Source organism: Musca autumnalis, unplaced genomic scaffold, assembly GCF_047663935.1.
Source record: "Musca autumnalis isolate F117 unplaced genomic scaffold, ASM4766393v1 scaffold_1, whole genome shotgun sequence".
NCBI classification, from domain to species: Eukaryota; Metazoa; Arthropoda; class Insecta; order Diptera; family Muscidae; genus Musca; species Musca autumnalis.
This window is the reverse complement of record NW_027411644.1, coordinates 107,226,524-107,244,580: the sequence shown is the minus strand read 5'-3', so window position 1 is coordinate 107,244,580 and position 18,057 is coordinate 107,226,524. Positions and strand designations below refer to the sequence as shown.

Below are 18,057 nucleotides of genomic sequence, written 5' to 3'. Positions count from 1 at the left end.
CATTGAAATATAAAAAAAGTTCACGCACAAATCGATTTTAAAAAAATAATTTTTTGAAAAAAATATATGAAATGAAAAATTTTTTTTTTTCAAAAAATAATTTTTTGTTGCACGAATGAATAAATATAAGCCTACTAATAACTATAATAACGTTTATTCCATTCAAATATTAAAAAAGTCGCGAAAAAAGTCACTTTGAAAAAATTTTAAATTTTTTGTTTTTTGTTAAAAATTATATTTTTGAATAAAAGCGTTTACGACATTTTTACGATTCTCAGAATTGAAGAAAAATAGTGAGAAATAAATTTTTGTCATTTTAATTATCTCATGTGGCTCAAAAATTAATTTTCAATTATATATCTGTTTTCAGTGACTTCAAAAAATTGTCCATAATTTTGATAAATTCAAATTTTAAAATCATTTTGTGCGTGAGATTTTTTCACCGAATCACCTTATAATTAAGATTTTATGTAATCTTATGGCAAAACTCATCACGCTATGATACAGGGATATGAGGTTGTAAAAAAGTCATAACCCTAATGCAAACCATTAAACGGATTTGTATAGTTTTGGTTTCATTTGAATCATCGCGATGTTTAGATTACGTACATATTTTTTTAAATATTTTTAGGATGCGTAAACAGCTTGAACTTAAAACTTTTTCACTAATGTTATGGGGCCTCAGTAATCATATATTACGTAGGGAGCCCCTAATTAAGAGAGTTTCTCAATATAATGATTCGAGTCTTTTAAAGATTTTTTCTTTTTATCAGAATTGAAACCGCCATAACTTTTGCGCGCAACAACCAAAATTAGTATCTCGAACAGATTTAAGAATGGGATTTTTTCCCAATCTATGTACCAAAAATCTTTCATGTAGCTTAAAAAAAATTTTAATTTTTTTTTATGGAAAACTAAAAAATTTTGTCTTTTCTTCATATACCCTTTCTAGCTGAAAGGCTGAGGATATAAACAGGTGGCTATTTTGCTTCACAATATAATTATATTTATTGCATTTTTTTTTTTGAAATTTTTATGGTGGTATTTTAGTGAGATTAAGTTAGATTTACTGCTGTGAGTTGTATATCCTATGTAGTCAGTCTTATTGTCATAACTATCAGCAAAAATTCGCATTAAATAGTAATCAAATCTAGTTTTGGACAATGTTGACGATTTTTGACGATTTTCCAAATTTTATTGACGATTTGACGATTTTTTTGACGATTTCCCATCAAAAACTGTCGGCAACGCTGTGACCACTACATATCTTACTGCGAAGTTTGGAAAACTATCATATTGTACCAACAATATAACCAGTGCTGAAATCTGAAGAAAACTTAATGTTTGAAAAATATCTTATAATTTACATTAACCACCATTGTATTAGGAATTGATTCTTAATAACAACCAGACCTTAGGTTTTTTTGCATACGCTTTAAATTAGAAAAAAAACCAAAATGAATTTTATTGAAAATAGAATGGAAAACTGTGTGGACATTTTTGATATGTTTTGCAAATATTTTAGCATTCACGTTTTAAATATGGATTAACGTTTGTTACATTAGAACAATGATGTCTAAGTATAATAGACTAACTTAAAGCGAGATAATAATATTTAAAATGAAAGCAATTTTCATATGCAGACGTTTAAATTGAAGTAGTACATTTTACGGAGGTTGCAAATACATTCATACATATGTCAAAAAATTAAGTCCCCATTACCCATCTACCAAATGACTCCACCATTCGACCACATCCCATTTTTTAACATTTGTGGTTCTCTCATCACGAACACTTTGATGGTGGGTTACATTGATGGTTGTTGTCTCTGATGACTTTATGTTAGTCGTTTTTTTGTTATTCTATTGTGTTTTTTTTTGGATACATATGTATATATACATCTATGTATTAGTGCGTCAGTCAAAGTTCGAGTTTTTTTTTTTTTTTGCAAACGCATCCTTAATTTTCCTTTTTATTCTCCAAAAATGTTTACATTTTTGTGTGTTTTTTCTTTAGTTGACCATTTGTTTTTTGTAATTTTGTAATGGCTGTGGCGTGGTCGCTTGTCTATATACCCATGGAGCATTAATTGAACAAACGCGAATGTGACCAGTTTTTTTGCAGCTACAAACAAGGGAACAAATACCTTAGTCTTCCTAATATTGCCTTTTTCGGGCGGATTTATACAAATGTGGATGGCAATCTTTGTGGTTCATTGCACTCGTATCAATGTTTGTATTTCAATGGAACTTCCATGTAGTATATTATGATTTCTTAGTAACATACAAATTTACATGGCAATATTCATTACTAAGTAATGAGTACGGTGACAAAGACCATGTTTGAACGACTACCAAACCGATACATGTGAGTTCAAGGCTGATAGTCAGCAAACTTTTTTTTTTTTTTTTTTTTGATAACACAGATATGAAAAGTTATTGCTGTGCATGATGTCAGTTGAACGGGTCAACCTGAAGCTCGCTTCAAGATTGGATCAGCACCTTAGTGCTGACATTGTTGAAAGCGCCTTCGATATCGATGTAAATTCGAATTTATATACTACATATCCTTTGGAGTACACCTCCGCATTGATTTCCCAAGGAATTACAAGTCTGCTGAGTATCTCTCCGAGAGCAGCAGTGATCACATGCAGGCCCACGTGGTACAATAATAAGGACTTGACAAGGTCTACTCAGGGCACTTTAGGGTGGGAAGGTATTTTTCTTCTTATTTGGTTTGGCAGTGTTCTGTTCTATCGCTTTCGCCACATCCAAGGAGGGGAGTCTTTGATCTCCTTGGGAGCATCCGCTGTCATTCGCTAAGCCGCGCCTCGTACTTCTTAAAATTTTGCCCTTGAGAGCCCAATAGCTGCTTTTTGTTTCAAGCCTTGCGATGTTCTCACTCCCTTCATTCACCATCTTATTGAGCTTCTCTTTAGTGAGGATTTTCACATGGGTTGTGTTTGTTTTGCTGTTGCTGTCGGATTCAGAGTCAGAGTCATACCCAGCCTCTCCGATGGTCTAAAATGTAGTTTTAGACGTAGAAAAACCACGGCGCTACTAGATCTACAGGTTCTGGATAAGTATCAAAAGCGGTAGAACAATACTTACCCTATGTTTATAGACCAAGAATCTATGTTTATCTGCTTAAATGTCTAACTTTATAACTTTGTCATTCCGTTTGTAACACTTCGAAATATTTGCCGGAATATACCCATGTCCGTCCTCTATTTAGGATATAGCTTTATAATTTAGTATAGAAATTTCTATTACTCCTAGGATGTTTAGTGTAGAAAATGGGCTACCCCGGAATTGCTGAACTTTTGTATTTAGTCTTCCTTGGAGTTGCAACACTTTACACTCAGAAATTTGTCAGTACGGGTCTACGTACTCCAGAGAACAATAACGCCCGATTTTGGGTATTTTCGAGGGTTTAGAGTCATTATCACAACGAAATTGCTGAAATTTGGTATTTAGTCTTCTTTTGGGGCCACAAAACTTTTTCCCAGAAATTTGTCAGAACCGTACCTTCCGATTTTCAGTACACTAATAATTGTAGTCTCATTATCACACCGATAATGGGGACCACAAAACTTTTCGCCAGAAATTTGTTAGATTGCGCCCACGTTTTGATATAGCCCCTACAGAACGGTACCGCATGGTCAAGGGTGTAGCCTCATTATCGCGCCGAGATAGCTGGCATTTGGTATTTAATCTCTCTTGGGACTACAAATTTGTCAGTACATGTCCACAGTTTGATATAGTCTCGATAGAACGGTACCACCGGATTTTCGGTATTTTAAAGGTTTTATCCTCATTATCATGCTGAAATGGCTGAAAGTTGGTACATAGTCTTCTTTTGGGGCCACAAAACTTTTCCCCAGAAATTTGTCAGAACCGTACCTTCCGATTTTCAGTACATTAATAATTGTAGTCTCATTATCACACCGATAATGGGGACCACAAAACTTTTCGCCGGAAATTTGTTAGATTGGGCCCACGTTTTGATATAGCCCCTACAGAACGGTACCGCATGGTCAAGGGTGTAGCCTCATTATCACACCGAAATAGCGGGCATTTGGTATTTAATCTCTCTTGGGACTACACATTTGTCAGTACATGTCCACATTTTGATAAAGTCTCAATAGAACGGTACCACCGGATTTTCGTTATTTTAAAGGTTTTATCCTTATTTTCAATGCTAAAATGACTGAAAGTTGATACTTAGTCTTCTTTTGGGGCTACAAAACGGAATTTGTCAGCACAGCTCCACGTTTTTAAATAGCCCCTATAGAACGGAACCATTTTTTTTGTATTTCCAGGGTCTTTAAGGAATGGGTAAATTTCCGTATATAGTCTTTGTAAGGAATATTAAACCTCGAGATTGTAAGGAATATTAAACTTTCGAGATTGTTCACATAGAACCTGCCTTCCGACTTTCGGTTTCGGGATTTTGAAGGATTTTTTATTGATGCATAAAAACATTGATGCCTTCTTGGTATATTAGATTTCTTTAAAAGAAATTAGTATTTTCCAATTAGCAGATTTTGGCGTCTACCAGGACTAAGCCTTGACGTGCCGGAAGAGCTTTGTACTTTCATAAAAAAGAAAAGATCGTAATTTTCCATTTTACTTCAATACGAAAGTTCTGCCCGGCGAACGCTCGAACGCCATTCGTATTAGTTTTTGAAATAGTTTTCTTTTTCTTAAGTAATTTTTGTTTCCTCTAGAATGAGTCAGCTGAGTACCATTTTCTTAAGAAACCTATTTTATGCACATTGTCCTTTATATTAGACAATGTATTGTTCAATCAAAATTCTGTTGATCTAATCTATAGCAGAAAATCTTGGCCAAAAAATATGTACCCCTTTTGCCAAGATACAACAAAAAAACAGTCTTCTATACACTACCACCACCACCGCTATTGTTGGTTTAATTTTTGTATCGTTTGACCGTGTTCTCATAGAACGAACCCTTTTCACAAACAAAAAACGAAACGAAAAACCTGGACAGCCATCATCCAGCCAGCCTGGCATTCATTCATTCATCTAGCCAGCCTTTAGCTAGACCATCGTTTTTGTGTTACGTGTGGCAGCGATATAAAGAAGGTTCACCATCACCAGTTCAGTCTTCGTGGCAACTGGAACAGCGGTTGTGTTTTTGTCTCTACGCGTTTTGTCTTTACCCTTTGTATGGCGGGTGTAAAATACATTCCGCGTTTTGTATAGAATTTGAAAATACCGTTTTTTGCTGTCTTTTTTGATTTTGGCTAAATAGGTTTTGGTACAGCCAAAGGGGCCATGGACTAAAAGGATACAAACTCAATGAAAACCACGCAGTAAAAAAACAAGGCAACAGACGAAAAAAAGAAGTAAATATTTCCAAAAAAAGAAATGTTTTGAATTTTGTTATGTGTATTTGTTGGGTTGAAAGGCAATAGGAGAGGGGAGTGAGGTCAGGGCTGCCACAAGGACTCATCAACTGGACTCTTGCCCCAGCGAACAAACAACTCATCTCTATACACGAGGTTTTGCATTGCCACCTTCTGAAGCTTTGTAAGTTTGTCATGTCAAGGTTTGAGTATAGGATTTCAGTACTGTTTTTGTGTTCTCTCTTCTTTCTATGTGATGATGCTTTTAAGTTTTCTTTTTTTTATTATTGCAACTCCATCTCCTACTCATTTGAGGCCCACATCAAGCCTCTGTAAAATGTTACGACCTGTCTGTGAGTGTGTGTGTGTGTGCCAGTGCAAATGAATGCGTATTTCAAACATAGGTTTGAGAAGTTCCAGGAATAGCGAAATTGGTGGGCTAGAGCTTTGTGTCATACAACACGAACCAAAACAAAAAAAGAACTTGTAGTGGCACTGGCTTTTTTATGGTTCGGGACTAAAACTGTATTTGTATTAGTGTGGAAAGTGTGATTATATGTATGAGTGCATTGATGTTGTGTGAATGTTGCTGTTTTTTCTTCTCCCTTCCAATGAATAAGGCTTTTTTTCCTTGATTCCTTTATGCCATTGCCAAACTCAAAGTGTGAGTTTTCAAACCTTAGCCATGGTCAAATCTCTCTAACTCTTTTTTTAGTTTTTCATTTTACCATTTTTTCGTGTTGCTACTGCCGATACTGGTGTTGTTTTTGTTGAGTTCTTCCTTTTCACCTTTTCTGTTTCCAACTCCCTTGAGGCTGTGCGCCTCTTAAAAAAAAAAACAAATTCACATAAAAAAGTATCAGAGCCACTGCTGTTGCAGCCGAGTATGAACGACCATGCGAACCAGTGAACATTCATGTTAATTATACCGCTGTTGTCCTTTTACTTCCTATTTCCGGTTTCTATTTTAATTTTATTTAAATTCGTTTTTCCCAAAAAAAAAACAAAACGTTGAAAAATTATAGCCAGTCTAGAAAACAACGAAAAAGGACTTTAGAATAAATGTATTCCTTGACCGCAAATAAAAATGCGAAACAAATTTTTCCTGTGGTACATTGGCTTCACCCCTTTTTGTGAAAAAATAAGAAATACTCAACAAGACAAAAAGTAATTTGTTTTAATGATGATCGACAGAATGACTCTGTTTCAAACAATTTTGCAAATAATGGCAAATTACTTTAATGTCGTCTTGTTCCTCAAAAGCAAACAATAATTTTTTAAAAAAATTTGTTGAAGATGCTCATGGTATATAAGCTTTAAAAATAAGGATTTTAACATAAATCTGTGATCTAATTTCAGCTAACTATTTTGTATCTTTTTAAATCTCAAGTGTACATATCTTCGCGTGGGATCACCTGGGAGATTATTTTAATATCTGCTAAAAGTTATGAACTAATAAATACCGCCCAAAATATATTCCAACAGACACATGTATTGAAGTCTACAAAAAAATTCCATCCTATGAAACAAAGAGAAAAGATAAAAAGAAGAAGAATCAGTTGGATTTTCCGTCAGCTAAATAGTAATAAATAAAGAATTAATACAGTGTTGTTTTTGTTCGACCTTTTCCAAATGTATGTAAAGAAACTGTAAACTGAACTTTTCCGACATTTTGTGTGGGAGGTACCCGAAGGAGTAGAGCGATTGAGTCCATATTGGAACCTCTTCTTATCCTGGTAGAAATTTCACGATGTGCAATGTATGAACCAAATTAGTTACACCCTTCAAGAGTTATCGTGCGCACAATTTTTCGAACTTTTGTGGGGGGTACCGAAAGGTGTGGACCGATATAACCCATTTTCGAACTTAAACTAAGCTTGGCCCAAATATTACGAAAGTCAAATTTTGGACCAAATCGGTTGATCCGTTCGAGAGGTATCGTGCGCTCCAGCCAGCCAGACCGCCAGACGGACATGGCTAAATCAACTCCAAATTGTCTGAAACGGAGTTCGTCCAAACATGTTTGGGGTTTAAACCCATTATTTCGATAAGGCACATGTTGCCAGTATGAAAGTGTATATACCGCCGTTAGCATAAATGCTAAGGGTATAAAAATAAAAAAAAAAATAAGTTAACAATTTTAGCTAAATCGGGAGGTCCAAACATACGCAACCGCCCAAAAATGAAGGATACAGTCAACTACAAAAATGTACCTTAGATTTCAACAAACAAGTTTCTTGAACAAATGAAGATTCTAGGAACGATTCTTCAAGCTAAAAATTCGATTATTTTAGATCAGCATAAATGCTAAGGGTATAAAAATAAAAAAAAAAATAAGTTAACAATTTTAGCTAAATCGGGAGGTCCAAAGATACGCAACCGCCCAAAAATGAAGGATACAGTCAACTACAAAAATGTACCTTAGATTTCAACAAACAAGTTTCTAGAACAAATGAAGATTCTAGGAACGATTCTTCAAGCTAAAAATTCGATTATTTTAGATCATTTCCTTTTCGGGTTCGGAAATAACAAATCTTTCAAATTTCCTTGAGTTTTTAACAGTTTGTTATTTCCAAACCTGAGCAAGGGGAATGTTAAAAAAATTTAATTGTTAGTGAATTTCAACCCTAAGAATCATTCCTAGAATCTTCATATGTTCTAAAAAGTTGTTTATTGAAATCTTAGGTAAATTTTTGTGTGTTGACGGTATCCTTAATTTTTGGGCGATTGCGTATCTTTGGACCAGAGTAGGAAAAAACTATAAAAATTGGATATTTTTCAAATGATTTTTGCTATTTTTACCATTGAGGACCGTTCATAGACATTTCGCATATTCCAGAAAGTTGTTTATTGATGCCTTTGCTATGCTATTGTGATTGATTGTTTTTATTAATTTTGAACGGTTTAATATCTATGGAGCAGAATCCTAGAAAACAGAATAAAAATTGCAATTGTTTTGCTATTTTGACCATTAAGATCCGTTTCTACAGAGTTCATATATTCTAGGAAGATGTTTATTGAGATCTGAGGTACATTTCTGTAGTTGGTTGTTTGCTTCAAATTTGATAGGTTTGAAAGCTGTATAACAAAACTTGAGAACAAATTTTAAAAGAAATTTGACCATGGCGATTTTGACCTTCCAGATGAAGCCTGATGGATTATATGTGTTCACAATTTTTGTTCTTTAAGACAAGAGCTACAACTTTGCCTACGAGATAAATTCAAATTTCCTAACGGTTTGGAAGATATAGTCTTGATTAAATGACCCTTTCTACATCAAAGCCTCAAACCTTTTAAAGGCCTAAACCGCGAAAGTTGATGAGATAGGGAAAAACGGCGAAACACGTGTCTTCTCATTTTTGGTGTTCTATCACACTGCGGTGTCAGAATATGGTTAATAATTTTCGTGTTGCACAGTGTTATATAGCAATAAATTTTCAAAAATATTTTTTTTTTGTGTTTTTAGTCTTTCTTAAATGGAGCGTATCTACAAATGTTCTCTAAAGTCCATTTCAAATCTTTTTCAACAAATTAAATTGGACTTCCCAAATTCCGAATTACCAACTCTTGGCTGCAACTAGCCGCAACTTTTGCTGATAAATGCAAGGAAAATTCAGTTCAAATCCTCAAAATACCAAAAATCGGGCGGTACAGTTATATGGGGACAATATCAAAACGTTGGCCTATGTTCACAATTTTCGGTGAAGAAGATGTATAACCAACGATTCCAAAATGCAGCTTATTTGGTCTGAAAATGAGGACAAAATCCTCAAAATACCTAATATTGGGAGGTACTGATATATGAGGGCAATATCTTAATGTAGAGCTATGTCCACAATTTTTGATGGAGAATGTCTGTGTCCACTGGGAACTCCAAATACCGAATTACACCTAATTTGGTCCGAAAATTTAGCTTAAATCCCCCAAAATACTGAAAATCGGTAGGTACCTAAAAAGGGGCCTATACCCAAACGTGGGCCTATGTCCACAGTTTTTGGTGGAAGAGTTTAGTGACCACTAGAAACCTTAAGTACCAAATTCCAACTAATTTGGAAATGAAAAGGTGGCTTAAATCCTCAAAATACCGAATATCAGGTGGTACCGTTATATGGGGCTATACCAAAATATTTGTCGATGTTTTTCATATTTAGTCCATTATTATCCACAGCCACATACTGAGTTTGTGCAACATTTCAGAAACATATCTCCATTTGTTTTTTGGTAGAGTACATAGGCGTAGCCAGGAATACTTGGGGAGGGGCAGCTGACCCTCCCCTAGATCTTACAAAACAGTTCATTTGTATGTAAAAAATTATAAATATTACGAAAAAAGGTCAAAAAATGTAACGAAAATTCTCAAAATATCAAAAAACGGGTGGTACCGTTATATGGGGACCGATATAGCCCATCTTCGAATTTGACCTGCCTATGGAAATAAGATACTCGGTTGCAATAATATAGCGTTCTAGCTCAATTATTGCAGACATTAGAATGATTACAACAGATGGACAGACGGGCATGTCTATATCGACTCAGAATTGTATCTTGATCAAGAATATATATGGGAAATGTTGCCAATTATTTCATATTCCATTTCCAAAAAATTGAATTTTTTCTTTTCGCGCTACATTAACGATTTTTGGTACATATATTAAGAAAAAATTCCCCAGTACAAATCCGCTCGCGAGCAAATTTTTGGTTGTTGCGGACAAATGTAATCGCGGTTTTACTTCTGCTTTTAAGAAAAAATTATTATAAAAACGCTAATTATTTTATTGAGCACAATTGTCACTAAAAAGTTATCACGAAGTGACGTCATAAAGTAGATTGCATAATATTTGTAAAATGTTACTGAACAATCGCGGAATTTACAAAAAATTTACAAGATTTTAAATGTAATCCGAATTTTTTGAAAATATAGGTCCATTTACCCGTCAAAAATTACAAAAAAATAACAGTTTTAAATAAAGACTACACGGGGAATCAAATGAGACCAAACTTATAATTATCGGGATAGTAGTTAGGATATTATAGCCAAAATAAGCACATATTTGTGTTACAAAAAACAACTTTTGGTTTGGAATAATAGTTTTCACATGCATTCTAGAGTTGAAAATATTGGAAAAATTCTATAGGAGTACTTCTGTTATTTTTCTTCTACATCTACATTCACATAGAAGGTTTCCCATTGAGGAAAGTTATAGGGTTGTTGAAATAAATCATTAGACTTCTTAAACGGAAATAGAGTTCAAATAAACCGCTTTAACTTATATGCATTATTAAAATATGTGTAAATCGCGTAATTATCAAATTCGTTTTGTCCGCATGTGATTTTCATGTACAGCAAGACCATATCTTTTAATTTGTGTATATTTTTCGAAATATAATTTGGACGCTAAGATGTAGCATCGGCTGCATCTTAGCATTAAAAAACCTATAAAACATCGCTAATTTGCGCAAATTTTATACAATTTCGTTCCGCATCCGGATTTAGTGTCACCATGAAAATCTGCATCGATATATGTATACCTATGTATATCAAGGCAATCAGTCAAGAACCGTGGATGTAGCATCACACACTATTTTTGGGATAAAATGAATGTAGTTCCGTTCAGTGAAGTTTTTAAATCTCTGTTTCCGCAAAAAGGAAGATGCTGCACTAGTTTTTCATAGTAGTGCAAGCGCCGACAGAATACGCGATAAAATGCGCGATATTTTCAAAAACAATATTAGGTGATTTTCCTACCTTGGAATTTCTCCTATCTCGCGTTTTAGTAGATGGATTTTAACGAATAATTATTTATTAGATCCGCAACGTAAAAATCCAAAATTTGCAATCATGCACGGGTAAATCGAATGCCAATTGTACATATTAGACCCGAAATATATGATTTTTAGAAATTTGTTCGCACAAAATTTTCGTATTTGGATACAGATTTCTCTGAAGCTGTGTAGGCTACATCACGACACATATATCAAATAAATCAGAATCGTGAGTTCTTCATTCCTATATATGATTTTTTGAAAAACCTGTTTGCGGAACGAAATTATAAGATAATTTCAAAAAACATTTAAAATCTGGCTTCAAAATGTCAGCATCATTTAATGGTAGACGCAGATCAAATTTTGAAAAGTTATACATTGGTGGGATGATCCTTATTTAGTTGGCTTCTACTTTCACTTTGACAGGAAAATCGGGAAAAATGTGGTTTAATCACAAATCGAGAGAAAACAAAAAAAGTCACGTTGGCTTCAAACCATTTTTACCCATTTTTTAACATAAATATAGCCACAGCTTCCACGCAAACATTTAACTCCAAGTCTAAAAACATTTAATTTATCCAAAAGCATTTAAATTGTACAATATACAACCACTATTCGCGAGTTATAAAGAGGTAAACCTTGGCTTCAACGATGTTAAATTTTCAATAATATTGCCCATATACTTTATATGGTCGCAACGGATTATTTCAAGGCGTTACAAACGGAAAACAAACTTAATATAACCTCCTTACTAGGGTGGAGGTGTAGAAAGAGTGGAGTGACAAATGTTATTAAACTATTCAATATTTATCGTGGACAAATTCGTACATTGGTGCCAGAGGTCTCCCCCAAGCAACAAGTATTACAACCAGGAGTGCAATCCCACGGCAGCGGGTCTATCGTACCGGATTGACCCGAAACCATAGTGTTTCGGCCAGCGGCTGCCAACCCAGCATCGAACCTATGCTTCTACGTTGGTTTGTATGCTGCTGCAACGGTAAGCTTCATATACCCCTTCGAAAAAAATTTAAGTATGCGCAACATATAGGACCATAAGCATGCTCTCCATAGTTTATTAAATCGTATCCAAAGTATTGGTTGAATGACTAAGGCATATGGCCAATGACATACTTGGGCCCTGCAAATACCTGAACTTGGGTGGTACCGTTATATGGAGGTTTTTAACCACTGGGAACCATAAATGCCAAATTACTTCCAATCTTGCCAGAAAACGTAGATACAAAAACCTGGTGGAGAAGTTTTTTATTCACTTTGAACCCTAAATGCCAAATGACATCCAAAGACCTCAAATCGGGCGGTAACGTTTTATGCGGGCTATTCCAAAATGTGGACCTATGTCCAAAACTTTCGGCGGTAACGTTTGTTGACCACTGGGAACTCTAAATGCCAAATTACAGCCAATTTCGGCTGAAAATGTAGCTAATAACTTTTAAATACGTGAAAATGGACTGTACCATTATATGGGGGATATACCAACACATAGACCTATGTTTGCCAATTTTGGTGGAGAAGTTTGTTGACCACTTTGAACTCTTAATTCCAAATAACAGTACCGTTATATGGGACCTGTGCCAATACATGGACATATGTTCAAACATTTTAGTGGAGAAGTTTTCTGACCACTAAATAAATGCTTTTTTTACCAAATAATAGCTAAATCTGTCTGAAAATTGAGCTAAAAACGTCAAAATACCTAAACGTGGACTGATATAGCCCATTTTTGGACATGACCTGCCTGCAGACAAAAGAAGCATCTTTCCAAAATTTACATTTATATAGTAGGACTAAAAGTGAGCCGTAATAACCTCTTTCCAAAAAAATAGATACAGAGTATTACAAAGTGGTTCTAGCACTAACAGCCCGTTTTGTAACAAATATTTTCGTTTGTTTATTTCACTAAAAAAACACATTTTGGTTTTTGTACAAATGTTTTCTGCGTATGACAAACAAACAAAACTTTTGATTTTTCACATACAGCCTGTTCATGTATGTCGACCGAAAAGTTTCTTGCGCTTCGGAAGTCGAAAAAAATCATTTTCCGTTCATGTAAACACCTTCGAAACGAAAATCTATGCGACCGACAAGCCATACGAAATAACACGTAAACGTACACTTTTCCTGTAAATTTGGGTTTATGTATTTCGAAAGGACTGTCTCTTGTAGAAAGAGAATGTCAAAATCACTCACTTGCTTTGTAGCTGTCGAGTAGAACGTAAACTCGCGAATAACATCGAAGATCTTAAAACAAATATACGCAACACATTCTTGAAACAAAATAAAAATTTTATAGACACGTATAATGGCGGTTTCATTCATTATTTTGAAGAAATCAATTAAATAAAATAATTCAAATTACCGACACTTTTTATTTTCTCAAACAAAACAAATCCAACACATTCCAATGTTTGTATGTATACGTGGATTTTGTTTTTATTTTTCATTTGGCTCTCATTTATGGAACATAGTTGTACAACTGTACATTCAAATTAGTAGTATTTCGCATAGTATACGTAACGGCAGTCGCACGGTAATTTGCGAAATACATGAACGCATTTTTAACGGAAGCGAGTGACTGCTTTCCTTTCGTACGAGTTTTCGTGCGATATACATGAACAGGCGGATATTTTCCTCATATTTTTGGTTTTCTCAACAAAACATACGATGGAGAAACCCGCATCGTTCTGAACCGACATTTGTTAATTGTTACAGAATTTCGCTGAAAATACATGCATATGACGGGCAAATGATTTGCAGACATTTTTAGATAGCCATACATGTAAAATCGAGTCGTACAACATATTGGAATACTGATATGAAAATCTTTTCGGAATCAGACGAATGCTTTTCATTTTTTTATAAAAACCAAATTTAAAACAAATTCGGTTTGTTATGAAGCATTCGTTTCAAAAACAATTTTTTTTTTACAAATCCAGGCTGTAAATGCTGATTATACTAAATTGATTGTATCAAAGACTAGAAGGCTGTGAAATATAGGAATTAACTTTTTAATTTTCAAAAATTCAAATCGGAAAACTCTGCTATTCGTAATTGATATTGAATACAGTTTGCCACATTTTAACATATTCTATTATATTATATTCAAATATGACAAAAATATATATAAATCACCCAAAAATATCAAAATTTTTCTATTTGAAATTTTGCAAAATATGAAATATCCGATGCCTAAATATTGGAACATTTTGACCCATATTTTAGGAAGTGTTGTCATTCCGTTAGCAAAAAATTTAATGTTGAAGTCATTAAGGCTACAACATTTAAAATTTCAAATTTCAAAACAGAGAAGGGTTGAACTATTTCAGAATAGACCGTCATAATCAATATTGAGACCATTCCTTTCGATGCCAACAAGCAATATTAGTTGGTCGCCTCCGGATTTTTTTAGAGCTTTTAGAAGCATAGGCTTGTCAACAATGCTCGAACAGACTTATAAAGGCACTTAAGGGGTTATGGCCACTTACAAATTTTACAAAATGGTTCATTTTAAAGTATAGGTAGAATAGAATATGTTGCAAAAAATTTCGAGTCGATCGGACTAAAATTAGCTGGGATATGAGCGTTAGAAATAGAAAATTCATTATGATTTGTATGTAACATCGAAGTTTAAAACGCGTTTTTTGGCATTTTTGCATGCGGTTTCCACTGTAGATCGAAAACAGATGATCCGATCTTCATACTTATGCGAGAGACTTAGCAAAAAATTTGACGGATTTATGCGAAAAAACTATCCATTTTTAAATCGAAATTTTGACTTTGACAGTTCACAATATTTTTGAAAATTGATATTTTTAATTCCGTTCCGCTTAAGTACAAGACTATTAGGTTCTTAATGATCCCACAAAAACATATGCTGATCGGCATATTCGTTTTCGAGCTACAGCTGGCGCCGCAAACTACTTTATTAAAAACAGTGTTTCGTAGGCGGCCATTTGTCAGAATGCTGTGCAATATTTGTCAACAAAAAAAAATCCGAAAGTGGTTCAAGGTATGAACCATTAGATGAAAATAAAATCTTCTAAAAAAAATTGGTAGATTTCTTGTAAAAAATTCATGAAAAATTTAATTTGTCGTGCTCAATAAGTGGCCATAACCCCTTAAGCGAAAATTTAGAACTGTTGCGGGTGAGTTGCCGGACCGATATAGGTTTTTTTACAGCTTTTGGGTCATTAGCTCAGGAAGTATGGACTTTACGGTCATAATTGTGGCTGAAAGGAGAAAATGCTGCAAAAAATTCAAAGCGATATGAGAGATGTCTGCCGAGATGCCGAGAGTGAACATATATAGCCCATTTTCAAAGTTTAAACAAAATATTAGCCACTGCAAAATTTAGGCCAAATCAATTTATTAGTTGGAGATTTCTTGTGTGCTCCAGCCAGCCAGGCTGATGTTAGAGGCATCAGTATAAGTGAGTTTACATGTTTCTTTTTAGAGCATATTATGTATGACCTTTATAAACACCTACACATCTCACATAACCTCCCACTAACAAATTATATTTATAGCATTTTTTACAATAAATTAAATATAATCTCCAGTCAATTGACTTCTGCAGTCTATCAATTTACAATTTATTCCAATCAAATCCACTTTAAATTGTTCAAGGACTTTCATAAATATTGACTAATATTTGACCAAGTTTCACAATTTTTTTTCTGACTAACACACAGCTACTCAAATGACAAATGGCCCTTTAAACACAGATTGCCCATTTGTCGTTTAGTTGTTTTTTTATACTCCCTGTTGTTGGTGTTCTTTGATTTTTTTATTCTAAATTGTATAACATAAAACCAATAACCTACAAAAAAGAGGGCTAAGCTGCAGCCATAACTAACATAAGAAGGAAAAAACCTCACATTTATTGGCCTCAAAAAATACATTTTTTCCACAGACAAGTGTAATAAAAAACAATAATAAAAACAAAAACAAAATTGGCAGACATTTTAGCGGTCGTCTAAGTTCAAATGTTGATGGCAACACTAAACAAAACAAAAAAGGAAATAAGAAAGAAAAAATACAACAATCGCGAAAAACGCGAATAAAAGTGAAAAAGATAAGAATATGGCAAAAAAGGGGACTGGCTGGTTACTTTTTATTACTTACTTTTTTAGCAGTTTTTCCTAGTCTAGTGTGTGTTTTTCTCTAGTCTGCGAAAATGAAATAAAGAAAGGAAATAAATCCAGAAAAAATAGTCTTTTTAAAGAGAAAGTGACGGGGAATTATGTTTTTTTCTTTTTAAGTAGATTTGTGTATGACATTTTGGTGTTTTTTAGACTTTGGTGACTTGGCTCCAATGAGAAATATTTCACTTCTTAGTTTTAAAATTGTAAAAAATGAAAATTAGTTTAAGATAATATTTTTATTTATTTATTATTTATTAACTTTTATATGCTAATTTATGATTTTTTTTTATTAAAATAAAACATTAACTTTGAATATCATTATAATTACTTTACAATATTTGTTCTTTTCTTTCCCGGTAACCAATGCACATGCAGCACTATGGCCAGCACAATAAAGAAATTGGTGATCACAACTTTTGGCCTCCAACACCACCAACTACTGCTACAGCTGTCGGAAAAGTAGGTTGATATAAAATTTATTTTAATTATTTATTTCCTAAAGTAAATATAAAAAAGTAAACCGTTGCTTACTTACTTAGTTGATCCTCGAAATGACATTTGTCCTATAAGCGGAACTAAGAAAAGATGGAATGGATTCCACTCTTTTTTGCTGCTTTGTTTTCCAAATTGCTTATTCAACTAAGCCTTGGCATTCCAGTTCTGCGTGTATCGGGTTCAACATCGTACCATCTTAGGACATGGTCTAGCCAAAGCAATCGTTGTATTTCGTTTCGTTTAATTATACTATGTTCCTTGTATAGCCGATACAGCTCTTTGTTCATACGTCGCACGATGGTTCAGGGATCGATTTTCCTGGCCAAAACCCCAATTTTTTGTCGTCACCGATTTTTTACTTTTATATGTGATTCTATAATAAAAATATTGAAACCCAAAATATTGGAATGTGTGGCGTGCTACTATGACGACAATTTCTTCCAATTGTGCAAAATATGTAATTTTTTGCAAATTTCTGGAGAAAGAAATAGCTGCTCCTGGGAGACTATAACAGATATTGTGTTCATTGTTTTTTTCTTAGGTAGGTAGGATTGTTGCCTTTATTAAAGTTTTCTTCAGGTACTAAATTTTAGTGAAATTCAAATTTTAGGGTACAGCATGGAACAAAGTTCCGTTTTCGCAGAATGATGCCTGAGAATTTCCTATTTTAGCCTTTTTATTGTTTTTAATTTATTGAAACTTCATAGGTAAAATGTTTTTTTTTTTTTTTCACACCGTTTCCCATATTAATTATAGCATTTTTACACAAATTGACATTTTATAAATATGTATATTAGTTTCTTATGACTTATATGCGCTTTATGAAAACCCAAGGATATTTATTTAAGTTGTGAACAAATTTTACATTTTTTGAAAAAAATTGTTTAATTTTTTATTTTTTTTTTTCTATTTTAATGGTTTGGTTATTGGTGTTTGGCCTTTTTACAGAGTTTTATTTAACTTGCTTTGGTGTCCGTTTAGTTCAAATCTAATAACTCATTTTTAACGCAGTTGCAGTTGACCACTCGAACTGAAACTTTGCACACTTTTCAGACATGGATGACAATACATGAATATGAAACCAAAACCATATGTGAAACCAAAACCTATAGCCCCCATATAGCGGTACAACCAGATTTAGTTCAAAACTAGTAACTCATTTTTAACACAGTTGCAGTTGTCTTCATTTTTTGTCCGAATTGGATGTAACTTGGCATTTGGAGTTACCAATTGTACAGAAACTCCCCCACCAAAAATTGTGGACATG

The 18,057-nt window shown here is 33.8% G+C and overlaps 1 protein-coding gene across 6 annotated transcripts in view; it reads left to right on the top strand.

Moving 5' to 3' along the window:
* The window catches only part of rn (rotund), a 464,377-nt gene that overhangs the window by 193,908 nt on the left and 252,412 nt on the right, over nt 1-18,057 (top strand). For all 6 annotated transcript variants that reach the window (XM_073987532.1, XM_073987524.1, XM_073987477.1 and 3 more), the window contains one exon: nt 16,671-16,754. In XM_073987532.1, the coding sequence (XP_073843633.1) occupies nt 16,671-16,754 (84 nt within the window). The remainder of the gene's footprint in view (nt 1-16,670; nt 16,755-18,057) is intronic.